General features: G+C 35.2%; 2 protein-coding genes, 1 long non-coding RNA gene and 2 pseudogenes across 3 annotated transcripts; 4 read left to right on the top strand and 1 right to left on the bottom strand.

Annotated features, from left to right (window-relative positions):
- Positions 1–835: 835 nt before the first annotated feature.
- LOC120211556 lies at positions 836–5,725 on the bottom strand (annotated as a pseudogene).
- Positions 5,726–6,900: 1,175 nt separating this feature from the next.
- On the top strand, positions 6,901–8,534 carry LOC120211557. Its single transcript, XM_039210065.1, has 2 exons — positions 6,901–6,997; positions 7,551–8,534. Exon 2 carries the CDS (start codon positions 7,584–7,586, stop codon positions 8,517–8,519), a length of 936 nt encoding a protein of 311 aa, XP_039065996.1. The 5' UTR covers positions 6,901–6,997; positions 7,551–7,583; the 3' UTR covers positions 8,520–8,534.
- An 8,047-nt stretch (positions 8,535–16,581) lies between these two features.
- Positions 16,582–17,778, top strand: LOC120211251 (annotated as a pseudogene).
- A 5,086-nt stretch (positions 17,779–22,864) lies between these two features.
- Positions 22,865–24,715, top strand: LOC120211555 (probable carboxylesterase 16). The gene is made up of 2 exons (XM_039210064.1): positions 22,865–23,661; positions 24,082–24,715. The coding sequence occupies exons 1-2, from the start codon at positions 23,000–23,002 to the stop codon at positions 24,617–24,619; spliced, it is 1,200 nt and encodes a 399-aa protein (XP_039065995.1). The 5' UTR covers positions 22,865–22,999; the 3' UTR covers positions 24,620–24,715.
- Positions 24,716–26,177: 1,462 nt separating this feature from the next.
- LOC120211554 lies at positions 26,178–27,059 on the top strand. The gene is made up of 3 exons (XR_005524608.1): positions 26,178–26,480; positions 26,580–26,646; positions 26,767–27,059. It is a non-coding gene; the product is annotated as an uncharacterized LOC120211554 (long non-coding RNA).
- Positions 27,060–27,345: the final 286 nt, after the last annotated feature.

Raw genomic sequence — 27,345 nt, 5'->3', positions numbered from 1 at the left:
TGATCTAATCTAACTTCCATATTTATAAAATTTAACCCGATCTAAATTTAAATTAAAAAATAAAATCTTATAAATTTTAATTTAATTAAAATACGACGAATTGGATATAATTAACACCCTAATTGAGACTAATATCACCCTTTAAATTTGCTTAGTGGGAAATATGCGTGCATGTTACGGCGAGTATGTGACCCAGTTTCAAAAAATATAATGCCCCAAATTTTTTTAGTAGTGACCAAAATGTAAGTTTCAAAAAATTAGTGTCTAAAGTATAAAGTTTAAAGTTTAAAAAGTTTAGGGATAAAAATATAATTTTTAAAAGTCATACTCGTTGTGGATAGTGAGTAGGTGATGGATTTAATACCTTACCCGCTTCGTATCTACCCATCTCACATTTGTCATTCCACTAATTACCTACCATGTAAATTTTAGACTATTATGAATTTAAGTATAATTTTATAAAATATTCTATAAATCTAAAGATTTTATAGGACATAACTTATAATTTAACCAAATGTTAAGGTATAAACTCAATCAATCCTTAGTTCATTTTATTATACTTCTTAGTGGATGTGTTTGTTTTGTATTTTATTACTTATATAATATGTGAGGTTTATTTTAGATGAGTAAGATCTAATTGATAAATACAAAAATATTATGTTAGTATGAAGATAAAAGTATTTGCATCCGCTCCGCCCATCCCATCCCAGCCCATCCCATCCCATCCCATCTCATCCCTAATCTGAAAGGCGGTGATAGACTGTGTTTTGGGAGAATGAGAGGTTTAGGGTAACCTCTCTCGATCTCTCGCAATCAAATACGTGATGTTATTTAATAAAAAAAACTCTCAAAAATGGAGCCCCATTTGTAAACATCGCTACAAATACACTGTTTTCAACCCGAAAGTATATGTACAGTCAAGATGCATACGACACTGTAGTGAATAACCCAGAAAATGCTACACGACATGCTATTCACAGCAAGAACTATAGGGTTCATGTTTTAGTAGGTGATAATCCAAACAACATAATCCAAGGCAATTTCGTTCTAGACCTCTGAGAGCATTGCACTTGCGCAAGCAAGATGCACCAGCTTTCAGCTCACGCCTCGATATATAGCATTGGTTTGAAGGTCATCCATATTGTCGATGTTTCTATATCCGTCAATCTCCCTGAGACTCGTGAAGCCGCGACGGACTAGATATTCACGGTAATCATCTTCTGTGTAAAAAGTCTTTTCCTCCGTGTGGACTGGTATATGATCTGACTCATCGTAGAGGCACACTTTCACAGCCAAACCTGATCGAAGGTATTTGGAAAAAAAAGGGTCACCCTTTATTCTGTTCTTAATGTCTCTTTCATATCAATTGACAACAGATCAGAGGGTGGCTAACTTAGGGCACTCGCATCGTCGCATCTTGTAAGGGTTAGACATCCATATGTTTTACCTTACCCATGCTTAGTATATGGTTGAAGATTAATACATTATCTGGAGCGGTATCTTTCACCTACTACACTTTTTATGGAACAGCTTACTACAGATTTTTCATGGTCAGAATTCGTAGAGAAGCATGCATGTCGATCTTACCTTCATCAAGATGGAGTGTATAATTTCCTAGAGGCATTTCCCTGTCGAGACTACGAACTACATGGTCTTCATCCTCCAACCAAAATGCACGTTTAGTTCTCAATCTAAAAGCAGATTTAATTGCCTCTCTGATGGCTTCAGTGGTACCATCAATACCGATCCTACGGGTGTAGTCCCCATATTTGACAGTTATAACTCTGCCTCCATATGGCTGACAATCCCGCCTACGAAAGAGGGCGTGAAAGATAAGTAGATATAAATAATACAATCAGAATTAAACTTTTCAGTCGAGAAAAGATGGGAGAACCACTTCTCATAATCAAGCACTAGAGCACTCAAACATTGTTCTACATGCAAAAGGATCATTTTTCTTGGGGATAAAATCGGTTTAGCAAAAACTCCTAACAGAACCTTACCATTTCCAGGGGTCTCTCTCCAATTCCAAGGAGGAACTCCACTGGCTGCTACTGCATCAGCTGCGGTGATAGCTAGAGGATGTCCTTCATGATCTAAACCTCTCTCAAGATTAAGAGTCGGTCTACCACTAGCTGTATACCAAATATCATAAAAAGGAGGAGATGCATAACTTTTTTAAAATTGAAAAAAGGCAGCATGGAAATGAAGCAAGCGTCTATCCTGAATAAATGTAAGACACACATCAGTAAAAAGTAGTTCACTTCAAATCAGGCAGAAATTCTACAACTTAAATGCCGATTCAGTGTGGAAGCACATGAAAACGCACAATTGGTTTTCTTTCCATTGTTTAATTCCCCATTCTAAATATTCCTAATAAATAATAATTCCATTGGGATTGAAAATTAATAGAAGACATAAGATTGCATAACCACATAACACAGATTGCATGCTTATGAACTACAATGATGGATGCACATGAGTTAAATTGCATCCACTTGTTCAAATGGAAAGTTAAGTGATATATGATGGAATATACTATCGAATCTCTAGTAGTATCGATTGGCGCCATAGGAAAAGACCTTGTCAGAGATGTTCCATCTGATATAATTTGAATACTCAAAGAAATAAGGACAGTATTATGATAAGAAAGTGACTACCAAAAGGTTTCTATCAGTACATGCTAGTGGGGATAACAAGTATCTATCAGTACATGCCGTTTCACTCTCATACGAACTTATCCTGGGTGGTAGCAGGTGTTATGTAGGCTCACAGCAAGGCTGATGACACTGTTACCGCAATTAAAAGGTCATATTTTTTTTTTTGATAGAAATGGAAGGCCTCGTTAAAAACCCCCTTCTTGATTAAGGGAGCTTAGGGGTAAGCTCCTTAATCAGCGGAAGGAGGAAAAGAGTGCCTTAAAAACTTTATTGATAATACAATCTTACATAAAATTTAAACACTACACCACAATACATCCCATAAAACTTAACAAAATTTTTCTAATAGACCGTCTCGCTGGACTAGAAAATCCAGTGACAGGGCTTTACAGTCAACCTATCCCTTTCTTAGCTAAGCTATCAGCCTCCCCATTGCTCGCTCTTGGAATCCACCTCACTGAATGAAACTTGCCATTAGAAAGTGTCAAAATCTGATTAACCAAAGACGAGTAGAAAACAGGAGCCATAGCCGGTGATTTAATCCAATCCACTACCGACTTACAATCACTCTCAACAATCAATCTCCCAACAGAAACCCAAACTGAAGCCAGAAAAATTTCAATACCCCTTTTAATAGCCTTTAATTCAGCTAGAGGAGTACCTTGGTCAACTTTCTCAGAAAAAGTCAAAAGTGTGCGACACTCCCAATCTCTCAATATACCTCCTATACCTCCACCCGGCCCTCCAAGCTTAACTGCTCCATCAACGTTCATCTTAAAAAAATCAACAGGGGGGGGGGAATCCAACGCAGGTTATGACCAGCTTTTGCTAAAGTTAGAGAAAACCCATCTGCTAGAGATGGATTGCCAATCAGCAAATCCTCCTGAATATTAACCGTAGGAAACTTGGCTAAAAACCATTTTGATAGCCTGAATCTAACTGTAAAGAACAGAGACATGCTGTCCAGGTTAGAACCTTCGAACACTACAGCAAGTTGAGAATGAAGGTAAAGAAACGAGCAAATCTGTCCATGGATCTTGGCTAAGGATGCTGAAAAGGGAGGTTACGGTAAAAAGAAAAAGTTCTAACAACAAGCTTATAAGATTGATGAGATTAATAACATTGCATCCAATAAATTCTATGATTTCGCCCAAATTAATTTGAGAGAAAATATTACAGCAAGCTTATAAAGGAATGAAACAGAGATCAAGTTAAAACAGAAGATAAGCAAGCTCAAATAACAACAGCAACAACATACCTTCAAGAGGACCAAATGTAATGCCGGTATCCTCAAAACCTGCAAGGGTCCAACCATAACAGTGACAATTATTAAGGTCGCGATAATAGAAAGAAAGAATTAGTATATGCAGCAATAACCCATCAGGTAATCCACATGAGCACTCTGCCAGTCTGCTAATGAAAGGAAGAGAGTAAAAGAGAATGGGCATTTAAATCTACAAAAGCAGGAGAGAGAAAAAAAAAACTTATATGCCACTTTCATGAAATATGCAACAACAAGTTATCATGTCTTAAGTAAATACGCCCCAGGTAAACCCTGTAGAAGTAGAATGAATGTAGTGGAAATTGGATCAAACCACATAAAAAACAGAGGAATAAATGGACAACATATAGATAATAATCTCTCCCAAAATTTAAAGAAATGGGAGAAGCCTGCTGCCTTTATCTTCAAGTTTGCTTCGCATAAAATTCATAATGTTCGGCGCAGCTTGGTTCATGCTTCAAACACCTCGAACCCCATATCGTATTTTGAATTAACCCTTTGTTTCACTAAGCATGACGACTTGAACCATAAATAGATACAATAAATGTTAAATATGTTCATATCTCAAAATTATTTGCAATCAAAGAAACCCCGGCAGTGAAAGAACAAAATTAATTTCTTTTCTCAACTACAATTCATAATGCCATCTTAACTCACTTTCACAAAGTAACTTAATAACAAATTCAATTCGGAAAATTACAGACTTCAGTCCCCAAATAACAAGAAGAAGAAGAAAAGATGAAAATCTGAAGCTAAACATCGGTGCTTAGTTGTAAATTCATTAAAGCCATATCACACAAAAAACTTTTCTTAAGCTCAAGTAAAGGCTTTAAATAGAAAGCCTCACTCATCAAACCATAGTAACAACAAACAACAATTAAACGTAATTTATAGTTTTTAAATGAAAAAGAGAGCTAAATCTAGAATTTAGAACATACCCTTATCAGAAAATTGCATAAAGGAATCAAGCTTAGGAGGAGAAGGAGGAGTTGGACTCTTATAAGCAGTCTTCGTCCTCTCCTTAAAATCTCTTCAATTTCCTTATAATAAGACATCTTAGCTGACCCACTCCCCCTATCTTGGTGCTTAGCTTTCTTGAACTCCTTCAACAAGTTCCTCCACTTATCGGTACACATAGTCGGGGATCGATCGAACCCTTTTTCCCTCATCTTAGCTGATATCTGCTCCCAGAGGTGCTTGTTCGATTTGGAAGTATTGAAACGGCCGTCCATTTCTCCTCGTAAACAGATGAGGCTTCGGGTTTCTTCTTGGACCCAGGTCTCGGCTCGTTTCTTGGGAGCTTTGATTTCTGGGTCATCGCCGCTGCTTTCACCCAACATCATTTGCTGCTGCTGTTGTTGGAGAGGTTGAGATTGTTGCTGCTGTTGGTGGTGGTGGAGGTGATGTGGCAAATCCCCATTGGTGGGGACCTCGATGATCATGTCACGAGCCGTGGAAGGACCTTCATCCTTGTATAAATCGAGTGGACGAGGCTTCTCCGATAAGTACATGGCAGCTTTGAATCTGAATAAGGAAATGTTTTTTGTTGCTTGGCTTTTAGGGGATTTAAGGCTTTTTAAGAGCTGAAAGAGTGAGGATTTTGACAAGGAGGAGAAGAAAAATCATGGGTTGGATCTAATTTTGACAATGAATTGATCTTTTTTGTTCCCCTTTTCAGGGTTTTAGTCGGCAAAGATTGAAGATTAAAGACGCAGCAGCCGTGAGCGTCGAGTAAAAAGGGCTTGAGGTGTATTTTGCCTTGTTTTCTGTCTTTTTAGGCCTTCTGCCGTCTGCGTTGCCTCTTGGCCTTTAACTCTATCCAAACAATAATGTTACTTTAATCATCTTAAGTAAAACAAAAAAAGGATAAACTATGCACTTAGTCACTTGTTTTTATTATATTTCTATTTTAGTCACTTAATATTTTCATTCAATTTTTATTGTATTTCTATTTTAATCGCTCGATACTAATTTTTTTTATAATATCACCTAATTTAATTTGGATAGGGTACTATGATGTTCATTTTAAAGGTAACTTTTCTAACTTAATGTATTTTATTTATAACATATAAATTTAAATTTTTGACTAAAACTAATTGACAACCTCAATGATAAAAAGAATTGTTATTATCTAATTGCGTTTATAAGACGTATTTGCATCATCAATTATCAAAAAAGTATAAATAAATACTTTTTTATAATTACCACATATTATTAAAAAATTATGAACTAATACCTTATTCCATATATAGGGATGGCAACGGGTCGGGTTTTAGGGATGACAACCCATTTGATAAAAAAAATTATATCCTACATCCGACCTAAGCTAACTTAAAAATTTTATATCCTCCACCTGAATCTGACCGACCTGATTTTTAGAATATAAATCTGCCCTACTCAATCCGACCAATATAAATTAAAGATTTAATTAAAAAATAATAAAATTTTAAAGAAATTATATTATTATTCTCGGGTCAGAGTTTTTTACCCTCTACTCAAACTCAACCTGACCTGATCTCACCCCTTAAAAAATCTGACTCGACTCGAACTGATTTTAAAAAAAATCTGACCATATCGAATCGGGTCAGATCAAAACACGTCGAATTCGAGTTAAATTACCGTCCCTATCCATATATTATAAAATACATGTCGATATTTTAAATCCTCTAATGAGATTTTAGTGGTAGACAAATTTGTTGCAATATATATAAAAGTGGATCCAAGGGACTGGATTGAATCATTGGGATATTTTGTTGTTATAGGTAAATTCCAATATTCATAAGCAACGACGTCGTTCCATAGGGAATGACAACAACGACGCGTTCAAGACTTCGGTACCAATTTGTTTTGGGTTTTCGTTTTGGGAGCCAAACCCTAACATACCAGATAAAAATATCCATCAATTTATTCATCATTATTATTTAAAAACGATGGTTATAATCCAATTATGTTCGTCAAGCTTATTCAAGTCCCGTATTTGATATCCTGAAATTTCAATTCCCATTCTTTCAGCTCCCATTTCAGCTTTATTTTGGCCACTTGAGGTCTCTTTCAGGTATATAATCAAACACCTGTTGGCCATTTTATTTACTCATCTATTTTTAAATTTAAAAGTCATGGTTTTGCTCGGTTCTCACGAGTTTTGCGGTACAGACCGTACAGGTGGAGTAATGTTTTCATTTTCCTTATTGGTAATTTTCATTGGCTGATTGAAACTCCATGATTTGGTTTGATTTAGCTTGTAGTCTGGATAACGTTTATTTTGCTCACTAATCTTTCAAAGAAAATTGGGTCATTTGCTTTTATGTAATATTCGCTATTTGCAACTATGCTCTGACATTGCTACTTTCTGTATGCATTTGATTTTAGGGACTACTTCATCAGATAAGGAAACAATTAGGTGATTTTATAGTAGTTTTTATCATATTTGAAGCTTAATGTTTATGGCTAATTGAAAGTTTTGGGTTTTTTTTCCAGTTACGTAAGCTTAAATGTCAGGGATATCCAAAATTGCATCAACACATTTTAACATATAGTGTGTGTTGATCACAGTTATGTATGCTTAAATGTCTAAAATTTGCATTGTTTTTCATTTGATTCTGTATCAGAACAAAGCTGCTATCGAAAGTTTTAGTTCAAGAATGAGCAATTGCAACATGACTAGATTTTGCGCCGTTCACCGTAAAGCCGTGGCTCCCTTGTCGATGAGTAGAAGATGTAAACATGGATGTCAAAGAACCCTTACCGCCAGCACTTTAACGCGTTTCTCCCAGAACACTTCAAGTATTGTCCGTGCCCCGACGTCGATTGTGTTAGCTGTGAACCTCACCCCATTTGATGCACCTCAGCGCTCAGATGAATGGTTTGCCCTTCGGAGGAACAGGTTGACCACAAGCACCTTCAGTACTGCTTTGGGGTTTTGGAAAGGAAAGCGCCGCTCTGAGCTCTGGCATGAAAAAGTTTTTGAATCGGAAATGCAGGTTGTGGAATCTTCTAAAAAGTGTGCTATGGCGTGGGGTGTTCTCAATGAAGCCGCTGCTATTGAGCGGTACAGAAGTATTACGGGTCGTGAGGTCAGCTCATTAGGATTCGCTATCCATTCTAAGGAGCAGTTCGACTGGCTTGGTGCATCACCCGACGGTCTTCTCGGTTGCTTTCCAGGAGGTGGCATCCTGGAAGTGAAGTGCCCATACAACAAAGGCAAACCCGAGACTGCTCTGCCATGGTCAACCATGCCATTCTATTACATGCCTCAGGTTCAGGGTCAAATGGAGATAATGGACCGAGAATGGGTCGATTTATATTGCTGGACACAAAACGGGAGCACGATATTCCGCGTGTGTAGGGAACGCAGTTACTGGGATCTTATACACGACATTTTACAGGAGTTTTGGTGGGGGAACGTAGTGCCCGCTAGAGAAGCCTTGTCGTCGGGCAAGGAAGCGGATGCTAATACATATGAACCTGCATCCACGCATAAGAAAACCGGGCTTGCAATCTCGAAGAGCATAAAGTTAGCTAGTGAAGCAAAGATGTTTTGTAGGGAGATTGCAGGTCATATTGAATTTTATAGGTGATCCTTAGTTGGAACCTCTCATTAGTCACTGCACTTCTCTTTTTCATAATTGCTATTGATTTTTTTATCCTCCTGATTTTAAAGTTTCATCTTGATTAATCCGGACTAATATGTGCCTAATCCTGATTTTAGTAGGCGGGTCTGTTAATAGGATAGTAATCTATATCTAATCTGACTAGATCCAAATATATATAATTATCATTTTATTTGATAAATATGGATGTAATTGAAAAAATATTCGAAGATTATAAGTATCTTTAAATATAAATATATAGAGAAGAGATATTATTGTAATTTTTTCTAATATAAAAGTAATAATTATATTATTATTTTAAGTGGGGTTAGATCAATTTTTTTTAACATAAACATGAATCTAATATAATATGATATTATTCTTCAATTTTTTGACTCGATTTGAATTTAATTCAAAATTTTAAAAACAAATTTGATCCTTAAAATATCACGTTGAAAATTATTAAATTTGAATCTCATATCCATCTCAAGAAATATCCTACTATTTGATAGGTTTTATTCTATATAAAATAAATTATCAAATAAAAATACAATACACTATAAAAATATGTAAATATGAAGTTGAATAAAAACATATAAATATTTATATAAGATGGAATTTTAATCTATTATATGACAAAATCCAAGGGCCACGATTTATGGGTTTTTTTCCAACACGGCACCCGGAATAATTATTTGGGATCTACAGTATTTTATACAGTACAGAGTGAACTCGTCATATCAAAGTGATAAGTTTCATAAGAAATATTTTTTTTATTTCAGGCCCAATATTTTAATATATCCCCTGGAACTCGTCACCTCGAAGTGACGAGTCCTATTAAAACATTATTATTTTTTTCAATATTATTATGTGAATTTTTATTTAAAAAAATACAACGAAACTTTAAATATATTTTTTTTGCTGAAAAGAATAATAAACTATGAACATTAGAGTATACATTCAGAAGTGCACATTAGGAAGAAAAACTACAAACTTAATACATTAATATAATAACATAAATAAAACTAACCTTACGAACATCATAAACATTAAATAAAATATTAATTAAGAAATTTTAATCTTCGTAATCAGTAGACTCGTCAGAAGTAATATTAAGTTATTCAATTCTCTATTCTTTTTGTTGTTGCCGTTCACATACGAATTGGAACCATGCTTCTAGGTCTCCATCACCTATGTTTTTTTCTTGGTCATTTGTCTGAGTTGGTGGGATATTCGAGTTGGAAGCAACATTCTCAATGGTACGAGAAAGGTCCAGATCATCGAACTCTACAAACAAACCGACATTAAACAAAGAGTGATAGAAATATGTCTTAATCATGTCAACAAGGTCTACATCATCGCTTAGATGAAATCTCGTGCATTATACTGGAAATTTATAATATAAGGAATATACACTTCTACTTCTTCCGAGTAGAACTTTTGTTTCTATATTGAACTTCAACTCGTGTAGTTGAATGTTTTTTGGGAAACACATGATTATAGATTTGCAATCGTAAAAAACAAGTATACAAACTGTTGACATGTTTGAAAAAAATCAAGTTTTTGAAATGAAATATTGAAGGTGTTTTGGTTTTTTTTTTTGCTTTAATATCAGAGTGAAAATGCTTTTAACTAACACATATTAATAGTTGTTGAAGATGATTAAATGAGCATTGGAAAGTTGGTGAAACATTGTTTGGATTTTGCATTGAATGAGCTCTGAAAAAACCAACCAATGCAGTATTGCTACGATAAATGACCTCTGAAAAGTTGCTGAAATGATGCATTATTACTGCAGTGAATGACCTTTGAAAAGTAGCTGAAACGGTGCATTGATTGAGCACCGAAAAGTAATTGAAACAATGAAAATTTCGGCATGGTTAAAATAAATATTTTTTATGATTTGAAGTGATAATTCAACACTGAAAAAGTTTCTGATTTGAGTTTATATATCATTTAAAAGTTGCAGAAGATGATAATGCACCACTATTTTCACTCATTTTCTGAATAGTTGATTGAATTCTGCATTGAATGAGCTCTGAAAAAGCTGAAATGATGCATTATTGTTGTAATGAATGACTTCTGAAATGTAGCTGAAATGGTGCATTGATTGAGAACCAAAAAGTATATGAAACAGTGAAAAACTTGGTCTGGTTAAAATACACATTTTTTATGATTTGAAGTGATAATTCAACAAAAAAAATGTTTCTGATTTGAATTGATATATCATTGAAAAGTTACAGAAGATGATAGCACACCATTATTTTCACCCGTTTTTTTAATTGTTTCTTGAATTCTACATTGAATGAGCTTTAAAAAAACTGAAATAGTGCATTATTGCTGCAATGAATGACCTCTGAAAAGTACCTTAAATGGTGCATTGATTGAGCATCGAAAAGTAGTTGAATCATTGAATATTGAACTGACATTTCACTTGAGAGTTGTTGGAAGGTAATTAATGCAGGGTCGTATTTGTTTTGAATTGGCTCACTTCAGATAAATCTTCACAAGGCTTGTTATTTTTTCAATTGTATTTAACAAGCAAAAATCAACCTCTCTTTGAAACTATGATAAACAAGTTTTTCACAGTTGTCCACCTAAATGGTCAAGTTGTTGAAACTGAAGATGGTGTTCAATTCATGTCACAAAATCCCATGAACATGATGTTCCCGGCAAATGTAACTCATGGGCAAATGAATATGAAAATTGAAAACAAAATCAGAACTTATGCTTCAAGTTTGAAATATTGACACATTGTTTTATAGTCTCCACTCAAATATGGAGCAATCCTACTCGATGATGATGATGATATAGATGTGATGGTTGACATTCATCAATTTTCCAATAATCAAATGGTTGAGATTATTGTCAAAACTACAGATGTTCATACTTCCTCAACTGTTACACCGATGTTCGCAGAAGTAGGACCATCATATGTAAATAACATCATCGGGCGATTGGGTTAAATCCTTATTGATTTTACCGAGGACGATAAAACTTTTATTCCGCTTACGATGGACGATGACACACCAATAATCGACGAATCTGATATCGTCAAAGCTGCTTCAGAGGAACAAGTCTTTGATATTAGAGGGTGATGTATGAGAGACAGTCGTTTCTCGTGGCCAAGCAATGCAAAATGCTCTGTCAATTTGGGTACATCCACCAACAGCCATGCAAACAAAAAGTTTGTACCACTAGATGCCTTAATATCGTCATGTAGTTGCAATGCATGAGATAAACTATGATGTCATGAGTAATCATGAGATTCCTGATATACCTGATAAATGTGCAATCCACTGAAGGACCTTGGATGATGTATCGATGGAGTTTGGAGTTGGGTCACAATTTAGGAGTAAGAATGATGTATAACTAGTTGTGAAGGAGTTTTGTATAAAAACTCATATAGAATTCACCGTTGTGGAATATGACCAGAAGACATATTTTTTCAGTTGTATTAACAACAATATCGGCTGTAAGTAGAGGATACGAGTCTCATACCTACAACGAAAGATGTCATGGAAAGTCACAAGGTTCCATAGCCAACACAGTTGCACGTTCAGTTCCTTGTCACAATACCACAAACACTTAGACTCCGATGTCATATGTGCTTATGTGAAGTTACTGGTCGAGAAAAATCTGAAGATCCTGGTATCAGTGATTGTGGCATCAATACGGAATACATTTGGTTATATTTTGTCTTATTACAAGTCCTATATGGTTAAACGGAAAATTGACACTACTGTAAGGTGATTGGGATCAGTAGTACAATGAGCTGCCACATCTGTTGTACACAATGAAATATTTCATCCCAGGAACCATTGTTCGCTCCTACATTTATCTTGCAACCATATTTGATGGACAAGTTATAACTGAAAAGAGAGTTTTCAAAGGCTTATTATGTGCTTTCAAGTCACAAATTAAAGACTGTAAACATTTGATGACACTTTTCTGTACGACTTATACAAACACGTCCTTATGATAACTGTTGCACAAGATGGTGATAGAAATATCTTTTTCATTGCCTTCTCTGTTGTAAAAAATGAGTCCTAAGAAACGTGGATTTTTTTCTCCGTTATATGATCTCAAACTGTTCACATGGGTTGTTGGCCACGATCAACAGACTAAAAAGTAGGTGTCGCCTCTTCATGCATTCCTTGCGTATTGCATATGCCATATTACTTCAAATGTTATGACGAGGTTCAAAAATAAGAAGATAAAGAAAAAATTATTATCATGGGTAACTTATTCGGTTTCACCTTTCATTTTTTGTCTCGGCCTTCGTTTAAAATTATTATACTTACACCTAATTATTTTTCCAGGCTATGTATTACTGCAATCGAGCTTCCGTGCAAGACTAGAAAATTTGAGAAAGTATGGAGAAGAGGTGTATAACTTTACAGCTGATATATATTGGGAAAGATGGGCACAATCATATGACGATCAAGGTCGACATTATGGTCATATGACAACTAATCTTATAGAGTGTATCAATTCAGTGCTAAAAGGGACTAGACATCTTCCGGTGATAAGTATTGTTCGTGAGACATACTTCAGGTTGGGTAAAGTTTGGGCAGACAAAAGTGCCCAAGTAGAGGCAATGCTCAACGAAGGTAGAAATTGTGCTCCAGATCTTGAGAAAACAATTACCAAAAATCAAACTCATGAACATCAATGCATGTTCGTAATTTTACCATACTGAAATCTAATTATATTGTCCAAAAACTTGTTTGACCACACGAGGGTGAGACTTCTGCCACATATACTGGTAATTTGAATATAAGATTGTGTGATTGTAGTCGATTTCAAGCCTTCAGATACCCATGCACTCGCGCGGTTACTGCATGTATGCATGTAAATGTAGACCCATACATTTACACTAATGATTGTTATAGCTTACATACTATGCATAACATATACAATTACGAGTTTAAGTACCTCCCGAACAATACATATTGGCCACCTACTGTCTCTGAAGAATGATTTCCCAATCCGCAATTACGAATGAAGTTGAGGGGTCGTACTAAACCTAGTCGAATTCATATTGATATAGATGACCCTCAAGGAGAGCAGGGTCTACCGAAGCTATGTGGCCACTACAGAGGTGAAGGCCACAATAGGAAGCATTGTCCACATCTCCCAAGATGTCTAACAGGTCGATAAATCCTTTCTAATCGTATTCCCATGTTGTACCAATTTTACAAATATCAATGATAATTTTTCAGTTTTTACGTTTCATATATAATTGTAAACTGTAGCGCTTAACTAAAGTCAAATTCATACATTTATTTAAAAATTTGTTCAACAAAATAAACATATTTTCTTCTCAACTTTTACATTATTTTTCTTGTTGTCATTCCTTTCGATGAGTCGTTTGTTGCGTCGCCTTGCTAACTCTTTATTTTTTTTCATCTCCTTCTCCTTCTTCTTATCCTCTTCCATTTTCAACTCCTTATATTGATCAATGATAGACTTTATTGATTCTTTAACTCACTCCTCATATGAAGATGAGCTTGAATCTGAATCATTTGAAGAATAATCAAACCAAAGATGATATTCCGAAAATTGCTTGAAATATTCTTTCCACAAATGCATGTTTTGGTTCTCTTATATCCCTATCAACTAACACAACTCATATTTATAGTTAAAACTTGAAAAAATGAACGTTGGAACTCGTCACCTCGAGGTGACTAGTTCTAACGGCTATTTTTCAAATTTAAAACGACTACAAAATTTTAAACCTGGTGACGAATTTCACTATATTTTTTAAATAAAAATTTATATAATAATCTTTAAAAAATTAATTTTTTAATGAGACTCGTCACCTCGAGGTGACGAGTTTCAAGGTATATATTAAAATATTTGGTCTGAAATAAAAAATTATTTCTCATGAAACTCGTCATATCGTGGTGACGAATTCGCTCTGTATTGTAAAAAATAGCTAGATCCCAAAAAATTATTTCTTCTTCATCACTATTTTTTTTTGGATAAATCAGATTTTATTGTCCAAAGAGCAGTGTTCTGCTACAAAACCAATCAACCAATCAACAACAAAAGAACTATTAACAACCTACTTACAAAATCAAAGATTGGTTAGACTAAACCCCAAGCATTACAATGATTATAATTTTTTTTGGATAATTTAACTTTTATTATCCAAATAGCAAAGTAGCAACAACAATCCCAAAAGGGAGAAAAACCAATACTTACAGCAACAAATGGTTAAACTATACCCCAATTGTAGCATAAATTACAATTAACATTATCAATTATATTTATATTTTTTCCTCTGAGTTGGATTCGGACAAGCTCTTTGATTGTAGACAGAATTTGTTCAGCATCTCTTGATTCTCGACGAAAAATTCTTCTATTCCTCTCCTCCCATAACAGATAGATGGACGAGGTCCAAGCAAGTTTCAATATAGTTAAAAGGAGTGATTTACCTTTTCAATTGTCTGACGCCCAATTAATCAATTCTCCCCAAGTCATGTGAGTTACTCTCAGGTGAGTAAGATTGAGAATGAGACTCCATAGGGTTTTGGCAAAGCTGCACTCAACAAAAAGGTGATCCCTTGTTTCAATGGTCTCATTACATAACACGCAGCTTTGATCAAGAAAAAATCCCATCCGAGACAGTCTTTTCCGAGTTGGAAGTCTGTTTAAGATGGCCATCTAAACAATCATACTGATTTTTGGAATGTGGGAAGGAAACCACATGATTTTATGCCAATGTACCTTGGTTCTTTTGTCCCTAACTGCTTCACAAATCTCTTTAGTAGTTTTGGCTCCTGCACTAAGAATGGGAAGAGCAGTAGTACGAAGCTTCCCAATTCTCTTAATACTCCAGCTGTCTCTAAAGATTATAATTAGTACTATCTAGTCTATTAATTTTTTCCTCTTAAGTTGAATCCCCATAGCTTCTTTAATAGCTTTGAGCATGTCTTCAATTGCTCTATATCAGCCTTTAAGATTGTGGTGAGAAGAGACTTCCCTTTCCATGTTGAGGTAGCCAGTGCAACCATGTCATCCCATGCTAAGTTTGTAGTCTTCAACCCGTTGAGAAACATAATTTGATTCTTCATCACTAAATTATACCTAAATCGACAGAACTTGATTTTTCTCGTATAATGAAAAAGAAGGACGACGTCGTAGAAGGCAAGTTTTGGATTTTCTGATTCTTGTTTCGGATTTGACCTTTGTCTACGATTAGTTGTAAATCATACTTCAATTTGAGTATTGTTGAGTCGACTGAATTTGAAAACTTTAAAATGAATTTCGACTCAAAAATTGATTAGTGTTAAAATTTTTAAGTTTGATTTGTACTCAAAATCATAAATTGAATTGAAGCCAACAAAATTTCAAAAAAGCTCGATTTAAATATTTATCAAACTTTGATCGAATCGGTATAAGATGGCACCGAAATGAGTAGAAAAAAAATTAAAAAAAAAATTACAGAGATTGAGAAGTCAATCAAGGAAGAATGAAAGAGAACACAGTCAACAAAGCACAGCTACCGAACCAAGATGGAAACGTTCGCAGATTGTTTTCTAGCAACCCTCCATTCTTTCTAATTCTCAATTATTTATGTCTGTATTTTACTGCATGTGTTTGTTTTTCTTTAATTAATGAAGAAAAGGGAAGAAAAATAAACTTTCTATATTGGATAGAGTGCTTTGATTGTTTCAGTTCAGCTTATATAGATAATTTGGAATATGGAATATCCTGGATTTCACCTAGTTTATTCTTGTTCTTTTCCTTTGTTGCTTTCCTTGGTTGAAGAACAGAGAAGGTTGTGCTGATGATTTTTAGTTTTGGGTGAGTTTCTCCTTACTGGGTTTTGCTCTTTAAGCCAGAAAGCTTGGATTTTTGCAATGTTTGGGCTGAATTCCGGGCATGGTGCTTGATGCTGAACAAAGGGTCTGTGATTTGGACAATTGGGATTAGAGAGAAAAACCTGAATATAAAGGGTCTCTGTTTTAGCTGAACAAAGGGTTTGGTATTTCATGGATTTTGATTAGTTTTTAGATTTTCATTGGTGGGGTTGAGAGAGAAGGGGAGGTGAATCATGTTCGAACATATTTTAAGTAAGCTTCCCCAGAAGTCATTGAAGAATTCGAGTGTTTCGTACTAGTCTCAGGCACCTAATTCTTGTGCTGATGTTGGATGGAAAAGTTCCAATATGAAGCCTAGTGAGAATAATGTGTTCTCTGGTTATGAATCATTGCCTGTTTTCAAAGATGTTCCGGCTTCGGATAGGCACAACTTGTCCATAAAAAAGATTCAGTTGTGTTGTGTTGTGTTGTATTTGATTTCAATTACCCCACCAAGTACCTCAAAGAGGAGATCAAGCGAGAGACGTTGCTAGAGGCTTGTCGAGTACGTAACCTCAGCGAATGCGAAATTTTCCGAGGATGTTCCGCAAGGAATTGTTGAAATGGTATCGGAAAACTTATGTAGGAGTTGATTTGGAAGAGGAGGAACCTTCAATGGATCCTGCTTGGCCACATTTGCGAATTGAATATTTCTTTTGAGGTTTGTAGCCTCACCTGAGACTGATACGAAATTGGCCAAAAGATGTGTTGATCAGTCCTTCATCATCCGGTTGCTCGACTTATTTTATTCCGAAGATCCTAGAGAAAGCTATGAACAACATTTCTTCGGTTTCATTTTTGAGACTGAGAAACATAATGGAATTGGTGAACTTCTAGAGATTTTGGGTAGCATTATTAATGAATTTGCGCTGCCGCTGAAGGAAGAACACAAAGTGTTCCTTGTCCGGGTACTAATTCCATTGCATAAGCCGAAATGCTTAGCGATGTATCATCGACAATTATCTTATTGCATTACTCGTGAAGAAAGACTGCAAGCTTGCTGATTCCGTCATTAGGGGGTTATTGAAGTATTGGCCTATCACGAACAGTGCAAAGGAAGTCATGTTCCTGAACGAATAGGAGGAAGCTTTAGAAGCAACTCAGGCGCTCGAATTCCATTGCTGCATGGTGCCGTTATTTCGCCAATTTGCTTGCTGTTTGAACTCTATGCACTTTCAGGTGAGAAGTTTCCGAAAGTATTTCTATTGTGGATGATGTTCTAGATTTGCTTGTTTCATATCTCGGACTTGGGGATCTTATTGTTTTACTTACAATTGAATGCATCATATATGCCATATTGTGGGTTCATTCTGTATGTATTGTTTGTGGCATTGGTTAGACCATTTTTCTGATTGTTTTCCCCTTGCTGCCACTGTCGTCGACGTTCAGTTTTTCTCTCCTCTCGTGTTGCAGAAAATTGTAGGATCTTTCGAACCGTGGCAGGCTGTGGCATCGATTCGAATTTAAAGAAATCCGGGATTTCCGAATGTCAAGTCCCTATAAAATGTTCCATGGTCTTGAAAGCAAAATCTTTTAGTTGATTGGATGAATCATTTTCATATCAGTTGTTCCTGTCTTGGAGTGCTTTGGTGTTTGATGATCATATTGGCAAGTTGGAATAGCTCAGGACTGTGTTACTTGGACTCGGTGTGAGTGTCGAATACGGTTATGTATCCAGCACGGGTATGATTAGATTTTTCGAAGTTTTTTCATGTATTCGGAGGATCTTTGGACGTCATATCCCCGTATCTACGTGTCGGACATGGGTGGTTAAATAAAAACGAAGAGTCCGAGTAACATAGGCCTAGGAATGCTTGCATAAGTTCCGGGAAGACGAATCAAACGGAGATGATATTGAAGCGAGACGCAAAACTGTGCATGGAAGCGTTTGGAAGAACTTGCTGAGAAGAAAGCAGCAAAAGCAATGCCGTTCCCCACACGGCAAATGCCAACGCCTCGCCGGGTTTGATATTGATAGACGCTTGTCGACACTCTTAGGAGTCGGATTTTATATCGGGATCGAGATATAGGCGTGTCTGGGTGTTCGGATGTTGTCGATTTCTTGCCCGGTACGGAAATGGAATCGGAGATTGCTGTATGACGAGTTCCTTGCCTTATTTAATGCTTCTTGTGCATCATATTTGTATATCCATAGAAACACTTACTCTATGCATAGAATGAACATATCAAAGTGGAGGTTGCTCCGTTGTAAATAGGGATGGATCTAGAGGGGCTGACAGGTTGACTGTGCTTTAAAATTTTTAAATTTTCATATAATTTAAATATATTTTTATATTTCCTATTAACAATATATTTTCATCTCCTAATTTTACAAGTTCATCTCTCGTACGCTACATCTTTGGATGTAATATCGATTGAACATCAATATTTGGTTAAGAGAAAAAAAATGAGTTTATGAGTATGATTTTATCATTCAATTCTTATATGAAGTTTTTTCGAATTAAGATGAATTCATTAAATACGAGTCGAATCGAATATATTTATTTAAATTACTGTCCAAATTTTAACATAATTACTTGTAATATTATGATATCAATTTATTTAATTAAACCATTATTTCTAATTATATTGATGTATGATATATATAATCATATTTCTTTTATGAGTTATTTGAATCACATGTCCTCAAAGTATAACTCTTATTTTAAATTGGTTCTTAAACTTTTAAATGTTCTAATTTCTTCCCTAAACTATGATTATCATTCTAAATTAGTCCTTAAACCTTTGAACATTTCAATTTCATCCCTAAACTTTGACTTTCATTCTAAATTGATTCCTAAACTATTTAAACATTTCAATTTCATCCCTAAACTATGACTTCCATTCTAAATTGGTCCCTAAACTTTTTAAATATTTCAATTTCATCCCAAACTATACGTATATGCTAATCACATCTCTTGTTAATAAAATCGTTAGACCAAGTCATATTATTATATGTTTGAAAGAACATAATTTAGATTAAATTATGGTTGAAATTAATTACATATTTGGATGAAATTGGGAATAAAATTGGAATATTCAAAAGTTTAGGGACTAATTTAAAAACAACACCATAGTTTAGGGATGAAATCAGAATATTCAAAAGTTTAAGGACTGATTTAAAATAAAAGTCATAATTTACAGATAAAATTAAAATATCAAACATTTAAAGACCAATTTAAGATGAGGGTGTTATAATTTGGGTACATGCGATTCAGCTAAATCTTCTTTTACATATGTAAATAAAATTGGTTTAATAAATTGAATACCAATGGAAACAAGAAAAATACATGGTGTCGTGACAGTCTTTCGGTTGAGTCCGGAATTGGGCTTCGACTTGGATTAAATGGATTGTAGTCGTCACCGATCATTTTAAAACGATATTTAGGTAGATCATATATCATCTTATCTTATCTGCGTTTTACCAGAAATGTATCGGGTTCTGGAGTCAGTTACGGTCAATGAATGATTAGCACCCTTGAACTGCCCTTTCGGTACCAATTAATTTGTCGTTGTCTTTATTTGCAAAAATTAAAAAATTAAAATTAAAATTGCCCGATTCAAATTGCTTACCTTCGATTGAAATTACCACTCAAAATGTAAAAAAATGTTAGCTGGTAAAATAAAAATAAATACGAAGAAGAAAAATAGAAAAATGTATATATATACATTAATATAAATAAAATAAAATAAATGGCAAAGATAAATAAACGTTAAAAAAGAAATAGAAAATAATATAATAATAATAATAATATAAAAAAAGAAGGTTTGTTAAAAGAAGATTAAGATAAAATATATATATATATATATAAAGAAAATAGAAATGAAAAGAAATAAATAAAATATATATAAAAGTAATATAAATTAAATAAAAAAACTTAAGACAATATAAAATAAAACATGGAAAGAAATGACTGAATTGCAATAATAATAAAAATATAGAGTAAATCGGGTTACAAAACTGAAATGAGGGATCCAAATGAAATGTTTAAAAAAGAGGAGAGGACCAACAACATAATTTACCCATTTCGCTTGAAAATGTGCGGACCCTAGGGGTTGGATCAGGTCGCGCGAGCATGTAGGTTTGGCCTAACGGGTTACTATAAAACCCCATTTTTTGCCCAAAATTATCATTTTCTCCTCTTCTCTCAAAATTAAACAACCCTCCCCCTCTCAACTCTCTCAAGCTTTCCTTGCCGAAGGAGATGGCCGGCACCACTCCAATGGCTTTTCCACTGTATCGCCGTCGCTCTGGCCGCCATCATCGGCGGCCAAAAAAAACCCAAATCCCTCAAAACGCTTTCCCGACCTTCCCAATACCAAATCTGGTCTCTGAATCCCCAAAATAGACCCCAACACTCGTAGATCTAAAAAAGGAACTTCCGATCTCACCCTTTTTCGCGACGACCTTTCTGTTTTCCGGTCGCTTTCTCCTCTTCGGGCTTAGATCGGGGTTGTTTTTGTGTTTTTTGGTTTTTTTGTGTGCCTTTTGTTATATTGTGATGTTGGGTTTTGTTGTGTTTGGCTTACGTTTCACTCTGGTTTTTTGGTTGTGGGTGTGGTTGATGGGTTTGATATTGGTTGATTGTGTTGATGTGGTTCACTGTGTTTTTTGGTTTCGGTGGCTCTCAATGATGCTCTTTATTCGTTGTGATGGGTTCCTTTGTTCCCCATTGAGGGTTGACTTACTGTGTTTGATGATTGTTGTGGTTTTGGCCCTCGATGTTCGTTCCCTTTGGGGCTTTTATAACCCCGTAATCGCCATTGTGGCTCCTGATATTTTGGGGTGCTCGTCGATTTTCCGGGATGGTTCAATCCCGGTGGTCGTGCTTGAATAGTTGATCTTGGTTTCGATTTTCCTGCGATTTGATTGAGGATTTCGGTCAGTCAGTGACTTAGTTGTTCTTGATGGATTCTGACCGTTAGATCAAACGACCAGATCTAACGGTTCCCGTGCGGCTGCGGCGTGATGATAATATGAGGGTTAAATAAAACCCTAGCTTCCTGACCGTTGATCCTCCCTCGATCTAACGGTCTCTTGTAGTGCAGCGCTAAGATGAAACATGAAACCCTAATGCCTGTTGGACTGGTTCAAGCCCAGTTTTCGAACTGTTTGGACTATTGGACTGGACCCTAGACAGAAAACAAACAAAAAAAATAAAAATAAGAAATAATAATAATAATAATATATTATATATAATATAAACTCTATAATATATATTTCAAAAATATTTTTTAAACTGTATAATATATTTTTAAAAAAGTTTTCAAAACTATATATTATATAATTTTCAAAAATGATTTAAGCAAATTATATAAATTTTCAAATTTTTTTTTTTCAAAACTATATATTATATAGTTGTCAAAAATGTTTAAAAAACCATATAAAATATATATTTTCAAAATGATTTCAATATTATATATTATATAATTTTTTAAAATGTTTTAAAAACCATATATTATATATTTTCAAAATATTTTTAAAGACTATATATTATATATTTCTTAAAATGATTTCAAACTATAATATATATATATATATATAAATAAGATAAAAAAAGATAAATAAATAAGGACGAAAATGAGTGTCTACACATAGCAATTGTAATATATATATATATATATATATATATATATATATATATATAAAAGAATCTAATTAATTCAAGTCTTCATGCTCATTTATATTCGAGTTTCGATTCCATAAATACATGAGAAATTATATTTTAATGAACAATGATTTAGCAGTGACGGTGTTTGATTAAACCTGGTCCTACGTGCCACAACGATCCCATTCCCGATCGGCGCCTCTTCACCAATATGCTTCTTTCCGGGGTTAATTTAACTACACGTCCTTAAACTATGATAAGGATTCTGAATTTGTTCTAAATTCCAAAATGTCCCGATTCTAATTAAATCCATAAACTATTTTATTAGTCCGACCATTGATTTCAACGTCATTTGTTATACAAATGTCGTTTCAAATATGATATAAAATATACAGATCAAGCTGTAAATATTAGTTGACTTGTGCTTGTTTGATACTTATATCATTATAATTTGATTCATAGATTTCAAATATACATCAAACCATATTTTAATTAAAAAATGTTTAAATTAATAATTGAATTGAGAGAAGAACTTAATTGATATAATAATGATATTTTAACAGTTTAATTAAAATTTTTGCACAATTAGGAACCAATATAAAATATAAGGCATAGTTTGAGGGTGTTTGATGAAATTAATCCTTGTACTTTATCACAGAAAGTTTCAATCTTTAAACTTCTTTCACAAAATTTGAAATCAAAATCGAAGATTCAGACTGGGTTGACATTTCAGGTAAGTAAAACTGAACCCATCACTTTATTTGTATTTCCCTATGATCATTCAATTCAACTAAGAAAGTTCTCGAATCATCTCTGACTATTTACCCAAGCAGCCATTAAAGAAGACACCTTCAAGGATTTCTACGAGTTGAATCCTTCTCCGGTAGTCATCAATGGCGTCAAATCAATCCCGCAAATTTTGAACTCCATTATAGTTCGAACTTATCTATTCGTTCTCTGTTCTTGTTTTTGTTTGTTTTAATCGAATATGCCGAGTTTACCCGTGAAACTCTACAGCATCTTGTTCAAGTTGCAGCAAAGATATGCTCTTTATAATATAGCGAGAGCTCCGATCGACTGCGCCGATCCTTTCGGTGTGAGTTCGCGGCGTGAGGAATCTGCTGCTGCTAGCAACCCTTCCTTCACCGACGGCGTCGCCACCAAAGACATCCACATCGACCCTTTTTCGTCTCTTTGCGTCCGGATTTTCCTGCCGGATACGGTGGTTAGTCCCGACACCCCGGCGATATACGAAGACGGAAGCAAAGATGGTGATTTTGTTTACAGTGGATATTGTCCTCAGCCGGAAACAAAGCACAGGAAATTACCCGTGGTGTTACAATTTCACGGCGGGGCTTTCGTCGGCGGCAGCAACGATAGCGTGAGGATCGGCTTGTTTTGTCGGACGATTGCCAAGCTCTGCGACGTGATCGTCGTTGCTGTCGGCTATAGGCTGGCGCCAGAGAGCCGGTATCCGGCCGCATTCGACGACGGCTTGAAGGTGTTGAATTGGTTGGTGAAGGAGGCAAATTTGGCGGAGTGTGGGAAGTGGATGGGGAATGGGAGGAGGAGAATGGATGCTCATGTTTTCAATGGGTTCGGTGCTTCCATGGCTGAACCTTGGTTAGCTGCTCATGGAGATCCCTCTAGGTATGAACTTAGTTCTTCGCTTTTCGATCAATTCGATTCATTTCTATTCGATCACGTCGTGCCGATATCGTGTTTATGTTGTTTATTTGAGTGTCATTGAAGTAAGAACATGTTAAACTAATGCATCATTTGCTTGTTCATTACGGAATGAAGTTACAATCAAGAATAACTAGTGATTTAGCTGAAAATTCCTTATCTGAATCTTAGATGATTCGAGTTTTTTTTGTTCGATCCGATCTCGGAATAGAGAAAGGGATTGTAGATGTGTTTATTCAAATTATAGACTCTATGACATGATTCAACAAGGTTATATAGTTCGAGTTCTTGTGGTTAACTTGTGCCTTGCTTGTCAGTTAATCATGCTGGCTGTGGTATTTTCTCTCGTTTTAATCGGCTCTCTTGGTCTTGACGTCGGAGCAGATGCGTACTTCTAGGGGTAAGCTGTGGTGCGAACATGGCGGACTACGTGGCTCGAAAGGCTGTTGAGGCAGGGAAGCTTTTGGATCTGGTTAAGGTGGTGGCACAAGTCCTGATGTATCCGTTTTTCGTCGGGAGGAATCCGACAGCTTCGGAAATTAAACTCGCAAACTCGTACGTCTATGACAAGTCAACATGCCTGCGGGCATGGAAGCTTTTTCTACCCGAGGAAAAATTCGACCTCGATCATCCAGCTGCCAACCCTTTGATCCCAGGGAGAGAGCCTCCTCTGAAGTTCATGCCCCCGACACTAACGGTCGTCGCAGAACAAGACTGGATGAAGGATCGGGCCATTTCTTACTCCGAGGAACTTCGGAAGGTTAACATAGACGCCCCGCTTCTCAAATACAAGGACGCAGTTCATGAATTTGCAACGCTAGACGTCCTCCTGCAGACACCACAGGCACAAGCCTGTGCTGAAGATATTGCCATATGGGTCAAGAAATACATATCACTCAGAGGCCATGAGTTTTCTTACTGAGTAGATCGGAAAAGAAAAATCGGAAAAGAAAAATCGAGAAAGCGTAAAACAACCCGTATCGCAGCAACGAGATCCGCGATTTTGCACGACGAGGGTATATAGTTTCCGGTCACGGGCTCGTTCGTTTCGAATGCATATCGGTTTGAGCTCCGTTTTGTCCATATTCTTTGGATTTCAGGTGCAATTCCTTCCCTTTTCCTCACTAGGAATATTCATTTGTTCATATTACAAGTATCGAAAATTAACGTTGATGATGCTGTTAAAAACATATCAAACGTTATATTTCGATCTTATATTATATTTTTATGATTAAATTTAATTGATTATTATTATTTTAGTCGATTTTGGTCTTTCATAAAATGATGAGTGATTATTTTATTTATCATCTTCATTATTTACATGTATATGTAAATCTTAAGTAGCTGGTAAAATTCTTTACTTAATTTGTATGATTTAAATTTGATTTGTTTAAATTTTGTTTCCCATTTTTATTTATTTTGATTTTCTCTCTCTCATTTCCTATTTTTAGTTATATTTTACCCACTTTAATTATGATTCTGTCCCTAGACCTCTTGCTATAATAAAAACATCGCAAATAAAACTCATGTACCTTTTCATTTATATAAACGCATTCATTCCATTTTTAATTCTAAGTTGTCGAGAAGCTTTTATCTTAAATTCATTTGTTTAAAAGAAATATACAGTAAAAGAGTTGTTATTATTTTGCGAGGGCTCAGGTTTGAGCACCAAGAATTTTAGGGTATGAACATTCAACGTCAAATGGTAAAGAATTATCTTTAAACATATATTATCTTGTGTTTATCTAGATTAATAAAAAATATAATTGAATAAAAAGAATCAAAACATATGTGGTAAGATTTTATACATTTTGACTTATTTGTTCGACATTACGTGCATTGCATGTGCATGTACATGTACACGTACACGTCCCTTATGTATATTAAACTTCTTTCATTCATTCACTCACCAAACCCATAGTTTCAAGTCTCCGAAAAAATGGATTTTTCTTGTTCTTGATGAAAAAGAAAAGAAATTAATGTTGCTTTACTGATGTTGAACAGTTAAAATTATTATAAGAGCCTTCCCATTTTCTTGAAATCTTTCCCGCATCCAGAGATTTTGATAGTCATGTGGTAAGTTTCTGAAGTGTTTTTTGCCCGATAACCAGCTTACTTTCTTGCCCATGAAAAGAGATTTATAGCATTTTTACCATGAAAATAAATTTATAGCATCTATATGCAAATTCCATGTGAGTTTTCTTATCTGGGTTTTCATTTTGCTGGCGAGTTTTGTTCTTTGATTTCTTTTTCTTCATCCCTGTAATGTTTTTTTTACTTGCTCTTGTTTCCATTTACTTCATAATCTTTGGTAGGGTAAATTATCAGCCTAACAATTCTTATACCAGCTAAAATCTCTGACTTTTTGCGGGACTTGCTGGTATTTTGATGTTTGTTTAGCTGATAGGAACTGAATTTGATTTCTTCTATTTAATGTTATATTAATGCTGTATGTTTATGAACAGGTTTTACTTCAAAAACGAATACAAGTTGGGGAATTTGGCCTTTAATCTTTAATCTTACTTTTGGCTATTTTGCTGCTTGGATGATTGGTTTTGAATGTCATTTACACGCCTCCACTTTCGTTCTTCTAAGCGCGACCGTGTTATTGCGGTTTCAGGACCGCCGCAATTCCAAACGCCGAGAGCGGTGCACATCTTCGAATGAAATCGGTGTACGACCATTTGGCTCCTCTCTTTCTGTTTTTGCTACAATGGATGGATAGTTCATGAATGTGTCTACTCCCTAGATATGTAGACCTCTTCCACGTACTTCTATACGAAGTTCGGCCATCTTCCCCTGGATTATTTTGATCCTTAAAGACGATTCATGTTATTTCCTTATGTATTTACATGAGCCCTATGTCTTATAATGTGCCATAGGTATATGCAGATGGGAGATTAAAGATATCTACACATGGAAGGAAGGCAACGGTTAGGGAATTTTATGGTATGCATATGATTATTTTTGAGTATGTGTGTGTGTTTGTAGTTTTATGATTTAAAATTTTCTGCTTTCATGATTCGTTTGCCTTATCAATGTCCGGTTATCTAATTGATCGCGTTGTAGGTGTTATATTGTCATCTATTCAAAGGCCTCATGGTTGCTTGGGGTGGTTGGATGATGATAAGGAAAGGCGTTTTACAATAGAGAGTTCCGGTAAGAGATGATTCTAGCATATTGACTTGGAGAGGGAAGATGAATGTGGGATTTGCTTGGAGCCTTGCACCAAAATGGTCTTTCTGAGTTGTTGTCATGCAATGTGCATCAAATGCTACGGGAATTGGTAACTGGAAACCACCCACTATACCTCTTGCATTTCTATTCTTTCCCAGTTTCTGCCCTTGATGGTTATCATTCCAAATTACTGGAACATGAAATCGGAGTCCTGTCCTTGTTGCCATTCTACCTCTACATCAACAACCTTCCTAAGAATTTCTTAGATGGACCTATTATTGGTATATTATGAGCACTTAAATTGATACGAAGTAGCTGAGAAAATGGTGTACGGATAGAAAATGTCGGCCATCAAATGTGAACAGGGTCAAGTAAGTTAAATCTATCACCCTCTTATAGAAAATAATCAGTACCATCTTACACTTTTCAATCATCAACGACTATAAGTTTAAGAATCATTAATTAATAATG

This window comes from Hibiscus syriacus, unplaced genomic scaffold (assembly GCF_006381635.1).
Source record: "Hibiscus syriacus cultivar Baekdansim isolate YM2019G1 unplaced genomic scaffold, ASM638163v2 tig00109972_pilon, whole genome shotgun sequence".
NCBI classification, from domain to species: Eukaryota; Viridiplantae; Streptophyta; class Magnoliopsida; order Malvales; family Malvaceae; genus Hibiscus; species Hibiscus syriacus.
Note: the sequence above shows the minus strand (reverse complement) of the source record. Positions and strands in the feature narration are given on the sequence as shown.

Coding starts and splice junctions, on each gene's coding strand:
- LOC120211557 (XM_039210065.1), top strand. CDS start 7,584: ATGAGCAATTGCAACATGACTAGATTTTGCGCCGTTCACCGTAAAGCC.
- LOC120211555 (XM_039210064.1), top strand. CDS start 23,000: ATGCCGAGTTTACCCGTGAAACTCTACAGCATCTTGTTCAAGTTGCAG. Junction 23,662..24,081: donor GCTCATGGAGATCCCTCTAG/GTATGAACTTAG, acceptor ACGTCGGAGCAG/ATGCGTACTTCTAGGGGTAA.